This window comes from Berghia stephanieae, chromosome 10, assembly GCF_034508935.2.
Source record: "Berghia stephanieae isolate SIO BIC M18660-M18661 chromosome 10, UCSD_Bste_1.3, whole genome shotgun sequence".
In the NCBI taxonomy this organism is placed as follows: Eukaryota; Metazoa; Mollusca; class Gastropoda; order Nudibranchia; family Aeolidiidae; genus Berghia; species Berghia stephanieae.
Genome location: NC_088369.1, coordinates 14,108,625 through 14,126,504, shown reverse-complemented (window position 1 = coordinate 14,126,504; position 17,880 = coordinate 14,108,625). Strand labels below are relative to the sequence as shown.

General features: G+C 37.4%; 1 protein-coding gene across 1 annotated transcript in view; it reads left to right on the top strand.

Moving 5' to 3' along the window:
- LOC144980691 (uncharacterized) overlaps positions 1 to 17,465 on the top strand; it is a 22,291-nt gene extending 4,826 nt beyond the window's left edge. Inside the window, exons 3-11 of the mRNA XM_078928371.1 lie at positions 1,563 to 1,661; positions 3,727 to 3,858; positions 4,986 to 5,079; positions 6,050 to 6,143; positions 6,742 to 6,934; positions 8,941 to 9,022; positions 11,050 to 11,130; positions 13,682 to 13,927; positions 15,507 to 17,465. Of these exons, the coding sequence (XP_078784497.1) occupies positions 1,563 to 1,661; positions 3,727 to 3,858; positions 4,986 to 5,079; positions 6,050 to 6,143; positions 6,742 to 6,934; positions 8,941 to 9,022; positions 11,050 to 11,130; positions 13,682 to 13,927; positions 15,507 to 17,161 (2,676 nt within the window). The 3' untranslated portion in view covers positions 17,162 to 17,465. The remainder of the gene's footprint in view (positions 1 to 1,562; positions 1,662 to 3,726; positions 3,859 to 4,985; positions 5,080 to 6,049; positions 6,144 to 6,741; positions 6,935 to 8,940; positions 9,023 to 11,049; positions 11,131 to 13,681; positions 13,928 to 15,506) is intronic.
- Positions 17,466 to 17,880: the final 415 nt, after the last annotated feature.

Genomic DNA, 17,880 nt, shown 5'->3' with positions numbered 1-17,880 from the left:
GCGTAGCGACCAACTGTCCTGATAAAATTGGCACCGTCCCGATTTGGCAATCTGGAGATAATTTTTAAAAACAAACGTTGGACTATTATATGTATGGAAATAATCCTTGCTTGTCCAAAGGGGCAGTAATAAAGCCCTAAATCTAGATTATTTTATATGATAGTCCAAACAAACTGCTGAAAACTTAGATTATAATATATTATATGATTGGCCAAACATACAGCTGTTTTGGGTCATGGCAGTATTGTGCATTAAGGGTGTCCCAATTTTGCTCTTTGAAAAGTTGGCTGTCATAGGTTAGATATAATATGTTTATAAAACAATAATATACAAATACAATATTAAATTATGTGGTTTTTTTTCCAACGAAAGACCAAAGGCAGAGCCCTATTTGAGCATTTATATAGCGCGATATCCACTAAACGTGCTCAAAGCGCTTTACGCAGGATCCCTAATCAACAGCAAAAGTTAAGATGTAGAACGAGACACGATGCCTGTTAGGCCAGTTACTCATTTTACACCTGAGTAAGGTGAGAGTAAAGAGTCTATTTTCAAGGACTCAATTATGCGCTGTGCGAGACTCGAAACCAGGATCTTCCGATCCGAAAGCAAGTGTCATACTACAAGACCATATAGCCCTAGTAAAACCTAAAAGTCTCATTCGAAAACAAATCTGCCAATATGCGACAATAGATATAGTGGGTTGGACTTACTTATTTAAGCCTAATTGATACATGGGGGGGGGGGGGGGGGGGGGGGGGGAAGGTACATTTTATGTCTGTCAAGCTGCCTGGACACAATGCCATTTCAGGTCAGGGCAGTGTCTTTATCTAAGGATTGACCTTGGGTTTCTTCAGGCTTGTCTCTTTGACTTTTGCCACCATCCGCCCAGGAAATCAGTTGTCCCCATTCTGGCAACAGAAGTCACACACGTATATAATATACGTTTATACTATACGGACATGCCTACTTGAAAATCTATAAATAGAAATATTAGTCGCTATAGTTAACTTTAAAAATCAACAATTTACCCTCACAAGGATTAGAAAACACTTCAAAATCCTTAAAATTTTAGGTAGTCTGGCGTCAACTTTCATTTTCAATATGTTTTAATGACTTATCAATAAGTTTTAATTTAGTGACTTAGAAAATGATAGATCGTTTGTTTGTTTCGGCCCCAAGATTTGGAATGAACTACCATGTGGTCTGAGGGAGTGTAAGTCTTTACCTGCCTTTAAAAAGAATCTCAAGACACATCTTTACTGTATATGCTTTTATTGACACTATGAATCCTTGATTTGGCTATGAATTCATTGCATGTTTATTTTGGGTTTTTTTTCACTCAAAATTGATAATTTATATTGTTAAGTGCCCAGAGCTTGTGTTTTTACACGAGAATGAGCGCTGTATAAATGTGTATTATTATTATTAAAATTAAAATGCTCACGTAGTTCTGAAATTGGAGCCAAAATTTTCTGGTTCTACAAATTTTGCGTAGTAGTAGGCAGGTATGAGTTTAATATGTTTGATTTTTATTTTAATTTCGTTTTGTAATCCTACAGGAGTCCTGCCCACCTACTGGACCGCTCAATACTTCCTGTAACACAAGATATACAGCAGTCAGAGCTCGGTTTGGGCCCACCGACTTCAGGGATCTCATTGTAAGTCATGGTTTGATGTAAGGATTGTCAGATATCCAGACCTCTCATTTTCTATAAAATCCGTACATCTATACAGATTTTGACTTGACCAAACTGATGTTAGGATTGTCATAAAGGAAAAGAATATAATATTTTTTGTGAATCCAGGCCTGTTGCACTTACTATAAAAATCTGTATTTTACAGACCTACTTTAAAATTTTAAAAATCGTATTTTTGGGAGATAAAAATTATAGTGTCTCTACTTAACTTTAAAAATCAACAATTTACCCTCATAAAGGTCAAATAACACTTCACAATTCTTAAAACTATGTAGTCTGACATCAAGTTTCATTTTCAATAAGTTTTAATGACTTAGGAATGATCATGAAAGTCTGAAATTGGAGCCAAAATTTCGTAATTCTACAAATTGTTCATAATAGAACGTTTTGGGCTCAAAACCCTTCTTCAACCAATAACAAAAACATAATTAATACATCCCTTAAAATCCTGACAGTGGGAAGAGAAGTATCTGGCACGGGGTATCTGCAAGTAAATGCCGTGCCAAATATTTCTCTGCAGTCTGTATGGATTTTAAGTGATGCATTGTTTTTGTTATTGGCTGAAGAAGGGTTTTGAGTAAGGCCTGAAACGTTCCGTGTTTTGGTGTTTTGTTCTTTCTCGAAGACGTTCTATTCATTTTGTTCATTACTTTGATCAATAGGGAACACAACAGTTTAAAACTTACTTACTTACTTACTAAGGCCGCCCCTTGGGGCGCCCAACATGAGCCACAAGTCTACGCCATTCTGTCCTGTCCTCCATAAGCGTACGCAGCTCCCGGGTATTGTCCATTCCTGTGTCGTCTAGCAGACAGTCAATGTAGATTTTATTCTGCCTTCCTCTGCTTCTGGTTCGCTCAGGTGGTTCCCATAGCACAAGACTGCTTGCAATTTCCTCCTTGTGTCTCCAGCAGTGCCCTGCAAGTCTCAGTCTTTTGAATCTTTTCGAGGTCACGGGGGGGGGGGGGGGGGGCACTGTAGAGCTCTTCATTTGATATGTGCTCTTTCCAGCTTACATTGAAGGCCATCCGCAGCATACGGGTGTAGCAGCCGTCCAGTTGCTTCTCAAGGGCTTTAGTAAGAGTCCATGTCGCTGCTCCATATAGAAGCACCGACTCTACCGTTGCCAGGAACAGTCTCTTCTTTATTTCCCTCTGTAGGTTTGAACTCCAGATTTTCCTGAGTTTGTGACAGGCACTCCAAGCCAATGCTTTTCTGACAGAAATATCATAGGAACTGCTTTGGGTCCAACCTCCTAGGTACTTGAAGTTGTCAACTTCCTTCAGCCATTCTCCATTCTTTGCCTGTATGGTAATTGGCCTTTCTTGGTTGTAGGTTTGGAAAACTGTCTTCCTAGCATTACAGCACAGTCCTCGTTCAGCCTCAGTTTCAAGTCTATTGAGGACTTCTTGTGCTTGGTCCATCTCCTCGTTCAGTAGAGCCAGATCAATTTCAAAAAGAAACAAAAACAACTAAATTCTTCACTTAGGACGTTTTTGGCTTAAAACCCTTCCTCAGCCAACAAAGAAAAACAATGGAGTTTGTAATATTTCACGTAAAATCTAGATAGAAGAAAGATAAGGTATCTGCACGGCCATTCAGGATATTCAGTAGATTATGCATTCCTTGTCCTGTTATTCCTCATTCTCACGCATTCCTTGAATCAATCTCAATATCCAAAATTTATACATTTCTCTATTTTCTTTGTACAACTTTCACAGATTCCTCATTTTCATGGATTCCTCGTCTGAAATATTTTGTCCGAGCAAGAATGAGGAATGCATGGCATTAGCTCACTATCTATTATCTGGTCTGCTGTGCAGAGAGATCTTTCATCCCATTTATCTGGATTTTTATGTGAAAAACTCCTGTTTCAAATGCTTTTGTTGTAGGCTGAGGAAGGGTTTAGTGCCTGAAACGTTTCATGTTCAGTGTTTTGTTCATTTTTGAAACTGTGACATTCATCTTTTGTTCAATTGTTTACCTCCCTGACCCAATGTTTAAAAAAATATTCCATTCCTTTCAGGGCCATTACCTGGCTGTGAATCCCCCTGATGCGTGTGAAGGGTTATCCCCGTCACCAACACAAGGCACGTCCAGCAAAGCTGTCCCGTACATTGCCATCATCAACAAAGACAACTGCTCGTTTGAAATCAAAGTAAGATGGGAAGAATTTTTGAAATAGTAACTTACTTGCTTACTTACTTACTTACTTACTTACTTACTTACTTACTTACTTACATTACGGGGTCCCGGTAGCTCAGTTGGTAGTGCAGTGGCTTCACATGCAAAGGGACTGATATTATTCCTGGGTGGAGTGGAGATATTATTTTTCTGCCCCCCCCCCTCCCCTTCCCCCCACCCCCCTGTCCACACAGCAGTGATTGGGTAGCTAGGTCTGTTGGATCTGGTGTAAAGTACTTTGCAATAGGCTAGTGTCCTATCCAGAGCGGAGCAAGAAATTACTTTTGTCGATTTCACACTTTAGAAACTGGGATAAACTCTGGCCCCATCCGCTTAATGTCTCTGAAGGACTGGCTTTTTTTTTTCTAGCAGAGATCGTCGATCTATCACAGCGCACAATCGTTCTCTATAAGATAAAGATTTGAACTGTGTATGAAAGGTGCCAGACAAAGCAAGAAAGAAAATTAGAGCAGAAAAAAACTGGTCACTGGTCTATCACCAAGTACCTTCCACTAAATCAAATGTACCTAGATACCCCCTAACTATCAGACCAACAATAACATGCCAGTAATGTGAAATGGATAGTGGACTTTGCTATTTTTTGAGCCAATTTTTTTTTTATCTTCTGTTTTTCTCTATGCTTTGTCTGGCACTGTTTGATGCACAACTTTTCAAATTTTTATCCTACACAAATGCCTGCTCCTACATTTTTTTCGAACCCCGCCCTCTTTAAAATTGAGATTTCATACAGCGCAACATCCACTAAACGTGCTCTATGCACTTTACAGGGGGGCCCTGACCTGCAGCAACATGTAGAACGAAACATGATGCCTGTTAGGCGGCATTACAATTTTTTTCCGACATAAACAACGCTGTTTACGGCCAGGTACTCATTTTACACTTGACTACGGTGAGAGAATGTGAGTAAAGAGCCTTTTCCAAGAACTCAACTATGCGCTGAGTGAGGCTCAAACCCAGGACCTCATACGACAAGACCACATAGCCGCATTTAGCCCTCTTTGTAAGTGAGTCCTCTTGGACCATCTTGGAACTCGTATCCTGTCAAAGATTACATCATGTAATATCTTCTATTTGTTTCAGGTGAGCAATGCGGAGAAGGCAGGCTACAGGGCAGTGATTATATACGGCAGTAAGGAAGATAAAGACAAAGACTTGTTGAATATGAGCTCTTCTAGTAAGTGGGGAAAACAGCAATGTGCAGTAAATCCAACCCTTTTTGTACATCTTCGGGAAATATCAAAGCTTAATTTCACTTCTAAATATTTTTTACAGCTAGTCAAGTTGAAAAAGTATGAAATTTGAGAAAAGTTGCTGGATACCTTTCCCAGACATCTGACCATAACTTCATGAAAAATCACCCGATTTACTTCGAATAAAGATTAAAATGCTAATCCAAAATTTTAATCTTCCGACTGATTATGTCATGCACTGACACAATTATTTTGGAATACTTCCAGTTTCTGGATGATACTCTCTGTGATCTTCCAACACAAAGCTTTGCAGGAAGGCTTCATCATTTTAAAAGAAATAAAATTGGGATATATGCACCATCAGCAGTTTTGCTCAGTCTGACAAAGGCAGTCGGTTTTTATGGAGAAGTAGAAGAGAATTTTTGTTGTCCTGTTTTAAAAATGTCAATTGTTTGATTGTCTGTGACTTTAGTTGGGTTTTCAATTTACTCAATTTGACCTGCCTCTTACACATATTTTATCACTTTGTATATATACATATTTAAAAAAAATTTTTTTTCTTTTCAGTTAGGCCAAAATTTCTTATAGATTGAATGTTTTAACCAAAGATTTGGGGTAATTTGGTGACATCTTCAATGTTTTCGTGAGAGACAAATCTTTGATCAAGTTTAACTCACTGCTTTAATTTTGAATTATTTTAAGATGACAACTAATAATGAAAATAAGGGAGGAAACCTGATGGAAATAATGAACTCATATCTGTGGCTCATTCACTCCCCCCCCCCCCCCCCCCCCCCCCGCTTATTATTAAAAAAAAAATTATTTCATCTGAAATAAAGAACTATTTTTTACTGTCTCTGGTCATTCTTTACATCTGTGCTGTATTGAAGTTTGACAATTGCATGCTTGGTTTTAGTAATATAAACATCATATATTTCGTGTCCACCACTTCAGACCCGACCTTAAGAGTGACTATCCCATCTTTTTACGTCAACCACGACACAGGCATCATGCTGGCACTCTCCTCGAGACTTGTCAACACCAGCAGGTACAATTAATGTGTAGCAAGATAATCTTAATAAACAAAAACAAAAAAATGAATATATAACAGCTTAAAAAAAAATCTGAACAAAATCTAAATTTTGTTGCATGGAGCTCGGTGAATTACAAAAAAATAAGAGAAAGTGTAAGATTATCTTGTAAAAGCGATACTAAGCTGCTAGAAGCTGTGGACTGTTAAAAGTTATCAACAAAAATGAATAATATAACGTCTTCAAAAAAGAACATAACAAAAACAGAACGTTTCAGTATCAAAATCAGCCAACAACTAAAAACAATAAAAACTTGGATTTTTAGTAATGTATTTATGCTTTCATTGTTTTTTTGTTGTTGGCCGAAGAAAGGTTTGAGCCCGAAACTTAATAATAAAGTCTTTTAATGTACATTGAGCACAGTGATCTGTGCTTTAATAATAATAATAATAATAATAATGATAATGATAATAATAATAATAATACTATATATTTATATAGCATAGCACCTGTCCCATGCAATACACATTATTCAAAAGTTATATAAGTTTATGTTTTTTTTGTTTAACATGTATTGGTGACCTCTAACCTCTATATATGATGTTATATTTACAGACCTTCCATGTTACACATTGCCACCAAAAAGACCATCTTGTCGTCTCCACCAAATTTCACTGGCAAGCTGGGCGCCATCAACGCCAACAGCGGCGAGGAGGAAGACGGGGACAATTTTGGAGAGCATTATTTCCATATATGTATCTACATCTGGGCCTGCGTTGTCGTCAGTAGTCTCATCGGCCTGTCTGTTGTAAGTTTTGGTGTGCTGGCCACAGCTATAAATAACAGTAAACAAAAATGAATATAACAGCTTCAGAAAAGAACAAAATACTAAACATGGAACGTTTTGGGCTCAAAACCCTTCTTCAGCCAACAACAAAAAACAATACAGACATAAATACATTACTAAATTCCAAATACTAAATTCCAAATAGACGACTGTGATATTTTGTAGGTCCTCTCTGTAGAAAAATCTCGGAAAGTAAACCAAAAAAAGCGGTCAATATGTACCTGAGGAGTTCCAAATTGAGCGAAATTAAAACAACGCATAAAATTGAAGTGCGCAAAAAAAAATTTAAAAATGGGAAAATTGCGGGTAGAATAGAAATAGGTGTAATAAATCCAATATAGCTGTTCTATTCATTTTTGTTTATTACTTTTTACAGTCCACAGCTTCTAGCAGTGTCTAATCGTTCTGTACTAGAGATGTTTTTTTTTTCTGAGTGGGATCTTTTTTTCCACCCACAGTGGGCAGGAGGTCACTTGCTGTGTCTTCTATCCCCCTATATCTGTTTTTAATGTTGCCCTCTGTCTTGGTCTTGGAATGAAATTACTTGGTTTTGTCCTGGCCCTGGCTGGAGTCCTTGACTGAGAGGGAAACAGTCAAATGTATAGTTTTAGTTTTGGGAAATTATAATTTTTTCCTTGTAAATCATCTCACTGTTATATAACAGTAATATATATGTGTATATATATATATTTTTAAATATCAACTTGTAAGCATTTGAGTGTGTTCCTCTTAGTGGGTTCCTATGCTTGTGTCTGGATGGGACTTTTAGGTGATCTCAGACAAAGCACATTGATAGTTTGCTGTTGAAAAAAACCTACATCTGTTCCCTATTTTAACCGGTTCCATTTGTCTGACCTTTTCATGGGTGCTTTAATTGTAAATCTAGATTTCATCATATTGTTTTAAAAGCAATCACCTCTTTTCAAAAATAAAACCATTTCGAGTTTTTATAAAGTCTTACATTTGTCACTGATTGGTTTATCTCCCTTGGTTTTGCCCAAATATGGTATTTAAATGGCTTAATCAAACCTGCCAACCCTTCCCATTTTTTTGTTTAAGAATCATTCTGATTTTCACTTTTCCTTTTTGCCACTAAAATTCTGTTTTCCAATAATAATGATAAAGAGGAGGGGGGGGGGGGGTATTATTTTTAACAATTGGCAATAGAGAGGTAAGTAGGGAAATTAATTGCTCTCTCCTCCCCATCCCATTCCATATAACACTTGACTGTGTTGCATGATGTACAAACAAAAGAAAAAGTACAAATTCCTATAATTTTTCTATCGTTTTGATTCCAATTATGAAATGTGAAGGGTTGGCCGGTCTGATTTAGATGGGAAATCTGTCTACCGTTTATACTCATTGGAGATCGGACTCACCCCTTACTTTAGAACCAAAATTTTGGTCAAAATGTTGTCTTTTAGTGCATAAGACACACCCATTTTTTCTACCAAAACAACACATAAAATATCAGTATCCTGCATCAACGTTGTTGAGGCTGTTCTGGATGCATGACGCTGCCATTTTGTGTTTTGCTTTCTTTAGTTTTCCAGATTGAATAATCTGGCTTGATAATTTGTATAATTTACAATAATAGATATATAGATTTGATTGATTGGGAGAGAGGGAAAGGAGGAAAGAAAAAGAATTTAAAAAAAAAATGTTTTTTAAAGAGAGAGAGAGAGATATGTGTTGGTGTGACTAAAGATAGGAGAGTGGTGGGATCTTTATAAGTACTTCAGAGATAAATGATATATATATACACACATGTATAGGTATAAGATACAACTCTTTAAAGAGTGGAAAGTCACCTTGTCATTTATCTCTGAAGTACTTATGCAGATTCCCACCACTCTCCTATCTGTAGTCACACCAATGATATATACCTGATAGTAATACCACAGTATTACCACAGTAATACCTGATAGTATTGGATTGAATAAAATGGTTTTAATTTTTCCACACAGAAATGGGGATGTTGTGGCCGATCATTGACCCGGTGGGAAGTCACCAAAATACCTTTGAAAAGATTTCGCAGGAACAGTGGAAGTAAGTGGAAATAAAATCGTGTCCAAATGTAAAGGATTGTCGCTGGGATCCACTTCTATTCTATTCATATCATTGATTATGATGATAATGATATTGTGGTGTGTGCTGGGGATGGCTGAAGCCATTCGGGCACTGGTGTGGCTTGCAATTTAATTCATGCATATATCGGGGTGGGCTGATCAACGCACCTGTGTATGGCTCATCTACCGGGATGGTCGACTGGCGGACCTTTGCCCCTGCGATATGCAATTAATCAGCAACACTATGACTGGGTAGTGATCCACTAGGGGTGATAATGATAAAGGGACGTCTAACTCATAGTGGGCAGGGAGGTCACTTACTGTGTCTTCTACATCCCTATATCTATTTTCCAACTTGCTTTTTGTCTTTATCTTGGAATGAGATTTCTTGGTTTTGTTCTTTCCCTTGTCGGAGTCCTTAGCTGTGAGTAAAACAAATGTATAGTCAAAGTTTTGGAAGGTGATAAAACGGAGCAGCATGGCTCAGCAGTACTGTCCTTCTTCATACCAAAAGGTACCGAGTTCGACTACCCACCTCGTTGTGTGGCCTTGAGCAAGTCATCTAGCCCTAGATCACTTTGCGGTGCTGCACTGCGGCTGATGCCTGGGTTATTCCAGTCTTTCCTTGGAATAGACCCTAAATTCAAATTTCCCCTTGGGGATGAATATAGGGAATTTATATATTATTATTATCATTATCTCTGTCTGTTATGTATTGTTATATTTATTGTTTTGAATGTATACTGTAAGCATTTGAGTGTGCTCCTCTTAGTGTGATCCCGTTCTTGTGACTTGTAGGTGATCTCACACTATGCACAATGATAATATGCTCTAAAATGTATCGCAAACGCCTTAGAACCCTTAAAAACAAAAACAAACAAACAAATCTGTTTTAGTCTGAGAATGGTGATTTTGAAAAAATATTTTAAACAGGGTGACTTGTGCAATAATACTTGTCATGTGTGTGTAGATCACATCGATTCGACAATATCAAATTATATCGATTAAAAAAAAAAGACTTAAGCTTTTATATAGCACAATATCCACTAAACGTGCTCAAAGTGCTTTACAAAGGGTCCCTAGCCAGCATCAACATTTAACATGTAGAACGTGACATGACGCCTGTAGGCGATATTACAATTTTTTTCAGGTACGGTGAGTGAATGTGAGTAAAGAGCCTTTTCCAAGGACTCAACTATGCGCTGAGCTAGGCTCGAACCCAGGACCTTCCGATCCGAAAGACCACGTAGCCACATAAATTTTTTGATTTCCAAACTCCAGATCGATATAGATAGATATAATGTTTGCAGTTTACCACGACCTTCGGATGGCCACACAGAATCGCGTTTCTTTTCATTTATAAAAAATAATTCTCCTAGTTGTGTAGATTTTTGGTTGATCAAAACCAATTAGTATTTCAAGGGGGTCAGAGTGTTTGTAGTGTTTGGCCACGTGAGGTTCTATTTGGCAATTTTTGAAGTTTAATTTGACCACGAGAAACTCTAGCCATCTGACAGCCCAGCTCTGTAAAACCTTTAAAAAAAATAAATAAAGAGACAAAAACAAATTTCTCACTTCATTTCTTGTTATTATGGACTCATAATGATGAAGCAGCAAAAACAGCAAACAATGAAAGACAATGGAGAAACGAATAACTTTTTCTCTAAATGATCTATGGAGACATCTGGACTGTGTGATTATCAACGATAGTTTATAATCTCTATTGCTGTAATAGTGCGGGTTAACTTCATTAACTCTCTCGAGTTCACCCTCATTGAAAATCGAACAAATTTGTTCGATTTTCCATGCATATGTACTCGAGAGAGTTAAAAACTGGGTTTTTTTTTCACTGAAGAAGAGTTTTGAGCTTGAAACGTTCCGTGTTTGGTCTTTTTTTCTTTTTTTGAAGCTGTTATATTCATTTTTGTTTATTATTTCTAAATTGTGTCTCAGACTCTATCGGTATTCTAAAATTAAACCCAAAACTTTCCTTCTCTCCCTGGACAGGTGACTACCAGGACAAATGTCCGATTTGCCACGAGGAATTCCATGAAGGTCGCCTTATCCGACAGTTGCCGTGTAACCATTGTAAGTCTTGATTTACATTTGAACATTTAAACTTGGGTTTTCGATTCTTCTCCAATAATATGACATCACATTTTAACAGTGGAATGGCAAGATTAAATTTCTGTCAAATTACAAAGACCGTGGGTCTTTCTTTCAGGGGTCAGGGGTTACAATAAGGGGATAAAATGGGGAGCAAACGTAATGTGCTTGTTGTTTCCATTAATTAATTTCAAGTGTGTTCATTATAAAAATTTATTTTTTTAAATTGAGCTTTTATACAGTGCAATATCCACTAAACGTGTTCAAAGCGCTTTACAGGAGGTCCCTGACCAACAGCAACATTTGATATATAGGATGGGACATGACGCCTTTTAGGCGATATTGCAATTTTTTTTTTTTTTGGACAGAGACAAAACTATAAATGGCCAGGTACTCATTTTACACCTGAGTACGGTGAGAGAATTTGAGTAAAGAGCCTTTTCCAAGGACTCGACTATGCGCCGAGCGAGGCTTGAACCCAGGACCTTCCGATCTGAAAGCGAGTGTCATACCACTGGACCACATAGCCACACAATTATTATAAGTGTATTCTATTGTACTCTTATTATTCATCCATTTAAAACTACAGATTTTATTGTTTTCACCAAGTGTCGCGAATTTGCTGAGGATTGTAAGCATTATTTTAATAACCATAAACTCGTTTAGTGTACTTTAATCTAGGGACTTCAATATAATGTTATCTGGCGGGGTCATAATCAGATTTATACATATGGATCCTGGTAGATGATTCTGTTTTATATAGTCTGTAAAGAGACAGTATATTCATTAATTTAAATATCGATTATAACATTGCTGGTATGGTCTAATTGCCCATTATCAGATTAGGGACTAATTAGAGTTTTGTCCAGGATAGCACGCATTTTTTTTCACAATCTTCCTCATATGAGTCAGTACATGACATAATCATTCTGAAGGTGAAAATTTAGGATTTGCATTTTTTTTTTTGCATTTTCTGAAAGAATATGCTCCCCAGAGCATTTTAATCTTTATTTGAAGTAAAGCAGGTGATTTTTCATGAAGTTATGATGTATGGGAAAGGTATCCAGCAACTTTTCTCAAATTTCATACTTTTTCAACTTGACTAACTGTAAAAAATGTTTAGAAGTGAAATCAAGCTTTGATATTTCCCGAAGATGTACAATAAGGGTTGATTTAATCATTTATGACAAGAACTCATTTTTGATAATAATTAACCTGCTAACTAAACTTAGAATTATCTCAGTTCAAACCTTTTCACCTTCCGACTGATTACGTCAATCACTGTATGTATAACGTATTGACTCTCCATTGTACACGTTTACATGGGCTTGTTGGTGGCACTGCAAGAGAGCAGTAACATTGATGTGCTTTGGGTTTCATGGGTGGCATCGTGGTTACTGCTGTCTTGGTATGAGTTGAAAACCATTGGATCTAATGGCAGGGAAAAGCAGAGTTGCCAAATTATTTGTTTATTTTTTAATTATTAATTTTTTTTCCAGGGATTTTCTCATTATCTTAGTGTAATGATTGACTCTTAGAAATAATGTATGGATGGTCAAAGGAAGACATTTGTATAATATTGTCATTGAGTATAGTTTCTTGTGAGTTACATCCCCTTACATACTTTATATAGATTATAGATGATAATTACATTTGTCTACGTATATTGTTGGTAGTTTTTGCCCCTTTTGAGTATTGAACTGTTGTGAATTTGTTAAAATGAAATAGCAATGGAAAATTATCACCTTATAAAATTTTAGAGGATTGGGCATCCTTTTGTATTGTTTCAAAAACAAAACAAAACAAAAACAACTTGCTTTTATGAGCGCAAAGTCCACTAAAAAGTGCTTTACAAGGAGTCCCTAGCCAACAACAACACTTAGCATGTAGGATGAGACATGACACCTCTTAGGTGATATTACAATTTTCAGAGACAAAACTGTTAACTGCTAGACTGCTAGGTATTTATTTTACACCTGAGTACGGTGAGAGAATTGAGTAAAGAGCCTTTTCCAAGGACTCAACTATGTGCTGCTCAGATTAGGACTCAAACCCAGGGCCCATGTGATTTGAAGGCGAGTGTCATGCCACAAGACCAAATAGCCGTACAATTTTACATAATATTGTAAGGATATCTCGCTACGTAATTATGTTTTGTAATCCTCCACTAATTACTTGTCAAATATGCTGTAGCCGAGTGGTTCAGGTATTGCACTGTGACCTGGAAGGTCTGGGTTTGAGCCCTGCTTCAGGCACTTTCGTTTTTTTCTTGGGCAATATTATTATCCCCCAATTTGCTCACTTGGACAACATGGGTGATTCCTGTTAACATCAGACATCTTGTTTGATGAATTATCTATATTCCTTCGTGGAATTCCCAGGCAACGATATCGTATGATGTCGTGGCAGATAGGCATTTTAAAAAAAATAAATTTTATCAAACATACTGTAGCACGTCAACAGATGGTAATGTATAACCTTTGATTGGCCTGGATGAATGATGGACAGTGTGTTTGTGTGTTGTCCCTTTCAGGTTATCACAGTTACTGTGTAGACAGATGGTTGGTCAAGATGTCCAACCGTTGTCCATTATGCAAGCAGCGTGTGTCGGTCAGTCTGTTTTGTTCCTGGAGCAAGCAGAGGGACGGTCAGGGGGGTGTCCAACACTCTGACGCAGACTTGGACGCCGAGGAGGCTTCGGTGGTTGGAGAGTTGCCTCCCTTACCCCCTGTCCAGACTCTGACGCCAAATACTCTATATGGTGACGTCATCATGTCAGGTAGGTGGTGGCCGGTTGGTGTCAGGTGTCTGTCATTACTCACACCCTTTTAAACCAGGGATATGTCAAATGTCTTGTCTTGTCATTAACTCAGTGCATTGAGGATAATCGTGACTGTGAGTGTGGTGAGGACAAATGACATGCTTAAGCCTTCATATTTGATTTTAACGATTTCTCGTCACATTCGATTTTGTTATTAATTTTTAAAAATATTTTTGGGCTGGAAATTCCATATTCGGATGGTGCTTAGTAAAAACAAGTTGAGATGAGCTTTAACTCATGACTTTGGAACCTGGTACGAATGCAGTTTTCTTTCATTTGGTATAAGGCTATCAGTTTGAATCATTGTCAGTCCCTGACGGGCCTTAAATAGGACTTTGGCTTTTTGAATTGTGCGTCTTTCGTGTAATGGCAACCAGCTTAGGCTCTCGCACATCTCAGCGACGTTTTCTGTCCTCCGGTAGTTATTACAAACAATCCTACATCCTCTGTTTTGAACTTTCTGGAGCTGTTACACCCGCTTTTTACTCTTTGGGTCCCAAATGCATGCACTTTAATCTAAAATTGGCCACAAGAAAACTTTATATAGTAGGTTTCTCCGAAGCTCCTTGGACAACTTTGTACCTTTCTTCGTAAGAATTCAAGTTTTGTATTGGACTTTATACAAACTGTATCGATGTGGTGCTGCCAAGGCATTTTGCTGTCAAGAGTTAATCCAAGATATTCAGCTTATCCAAGATATTCAGCTTTTTGCATTGTCTTCAATTTTTCTTCGTGCACATAATAATAATCTGAATTTATTATTTTCTTTTTGTTGGTGATACGAATTAGCTGGCATTTCTTTGGGTGGAATTCCATTTTCCATTCTTTCTCACATGATTGCAGCCTGTCAAGGTCTTCATGTAGCATATTGCAATCTTTTGATGTTTGAATTTCCCTACAAAGAGGGCTATCATCTTCAAAAAATGTTATTTTTGATTCATTTGATACTCTATTCCGCTTATCATTAAATGTATATCAAAAAAAAATATAAAGAAGCTGGTTCACCTGACAGGACTGGAAGTGATGACATTTTGATTTCACCCAGGGATCTGGTAAAGAATTGCATTTAGGGATGGCAGTTAAAGTTGTTTTTTACAATTATTTTTTTAAAAATCATCATCATCATCATCGTCATCATAAATCATCATTTATTGTTGTCGTTTTATCATCAACAGCATTCTTCTTCTTTTTTTTCACTATCATTACAAGAAATTGCCAAATCAAGATGTAAATTGTAGAGTACCCAATGCAAGGATGTCCTTTAAAAATTTTTTTTGAAAATTTCTGGCTCTTGTTTGGTATAATTGAGTTGCTATTTTAAAAGATGAAAGCACTGGTTATTTAAAGGCCACAGTTAAGGGGAAGCTTATTATTATTATTATTATTATTATTATTATTATTATTATTATTATTATTATTATTATTATTATTATTATTATTATTATTATTATTAATATTAATATTAACATACTTTTTATCCATGTTCTACCTCTATGATGAATTGACGGAAATAACAATTTTGATTTTGATTCTTCAGGTCCCAGTAAATTCATCCTAATGCGGCCAGGAAAAGCCACAAGGGTTATTCAAGTGCCAAAGAAAGAAAATAATTCTCAAAATAAGCAATATGCCCAGTCAGCAGTGGAAGATCAACAACAGCAACAAACATGTGCAATCGTATCCACACCTCCCCTTCCTACACCACATGGTAAACAAGACAAGTTGTCGTACCCTAGTGACAAACACTCCGTCACTCTAGTCTCGTCTTTATCCTCCTTATGTCATTCAGATTCTAAAAAGTCGAAGAAAAAGACGGAAGATTACCATGATGAAAATTTTAGCTATCACGAAAAATTTCCAGTTGCCGAGGATCATTCTGATTCTATTTGTATGGAAACTCTAAATCATCGTTCTCATTCTCCTCTTCATCATCATCATCATCATCATCATAATCATCATCATCATCTTCATCAAAATACAACTCCCCGTAAATCGTCCAGGAGTAGCAGTATTACCAGTGAGCACCCGCTACTGACAGAAGAAGAGCAGGGCTCTGCCAAAGTCAGTCTGCATTCCATTACTGATCGCCTCATCGGTGAAGTCGGAGGACCTCAACAACAACAAACCTGTGCCATGCAGTGTGTCACTGCTAAAGCTGGTAGCACTAGAATGAAGGGGGAGGATAGAAACACATTTGCACAGGATATCGACTCCTCAAGTTTACTCCATTATCGTAGTGTACACACGTCGTCCGACTCGAGTGATTATGGTTGTCATTGTGATTTCATTGATGATGAGGAAAGTCAAAGAAGAAGAAGCAAACAATGTGATGATGATGATGATAATGATGATAACAAAAATGTCGTCGATAGTGAGAATCCAGAAGTCAATGTCAATGCTTATCCCCAGCTCTTTCCCAGTCACCTAGAACAGAATTACAGTGGAATTTATCCCCCTCAACAGGCACAACAACAGCAACATCTACTACAACAAAAACTAGCCTTTAAGAGAAAGAACTGCGAAATCTCTTTGTCAAAGGGAGGTAACTCTGGTGGTGACGTTTGTGTATTGAAATTACCACTAGAGGGAGACTCGATTTCGATTTTGGACAGGACTCCTATCACCGCCGCCACCACCACTACCAGCACTACCCGTGTAAATAATAATAATGTACATGCAGATGGGAATTGTTGTAGATTTAGTCGTAGCAATAATGTGGCTGGTGGTGGCGTTTGTGCATGCCATCGTGGTGATGTGGCTGGGAGTGGTAGGGATGTACATGACCATAGATCCATTGATTACAAATGCAAACATTTCCAGGGCGACACGAGTAGATTGTTTGGAAGCAGAGACGAGGAATCGGATGTGAAAAGTGGGGACAAGACAACTGTTTGTGATGATGGCCGTACGGGACATTCACTATTCAAACAATTGGATCTATTGAAAACGTCAGATGTAACAACTGCACCAAAAATAGTTCCTGCCACTAGAAAAACTAGAGCACCAACAACAACAATACCAGCATCAACAGATGCAGGTAGAATGAGTAAAAGTTACCCCCCTTCTTCTGCGCGTCAAATTGTTGCCACCTGGGACAGTTCTTTACGACGTGGACTTGGCATGACAAAAAGGAACAAGAGTTATTGCCCTTCTACTTCTACAAAGTCGGGGAAAAACGTCCAGACGTTATGACTATGAATGATGACACAAGTCAGGCGAGGTTGGAGCATTGGGGTCAAAGGTGAATGGATTTGCTTTGGTCTGTGTCAGTTTTTTCTTTTGATCAAAATTTTAGTTTTCAATAATTTTTGGTTAGCAGCTACTGAATAGGAGTTTGATTTCTAAAATGTGAATCACAGTCTCAATGAGGTGTTATGTCTGGGTGAACCAAATGAATTCCCTGTCATGAATAGTTATCCCATCAGTATATTTCTATTGGGGTGAATGCATCGTGCCCAACTGTCCTGATAACATCGGGACTGTCCCAATTTGGTAATCTTGAGAAGAAATGAAGAGAAAAAAAAACAATGGACTGTTCATGTGTATGGAAATTACCTTTGCTTGTCCCAGGGTTATGTTTTTTTTTTTGGCAAGCAAATTATCACAAGGAACAGAGAAAGTTCTAAATCTAGATTGTATTTTCTAATAGTCCAAACATACTGCTGTTTTTGGGTCATGACGGCTGTTGTGCATTAGGGTGTCCCATTTTAGCTCTTTGAAAAGTTGGTCGCTATGTGAATGCGTTTCGACACTTAAATGTCACAGATTCTCTCATACTGGTATTGTGTTGGAATGAATCAGATTATATAAGCTTTACAGTGGTGCCAATCTTACGTTAAAAAATTCGTATTTTAAAGTATTTTTGTTCATTGTACTCATTTTTCTGATGAACTTTTAAAGCATTGTTCAAC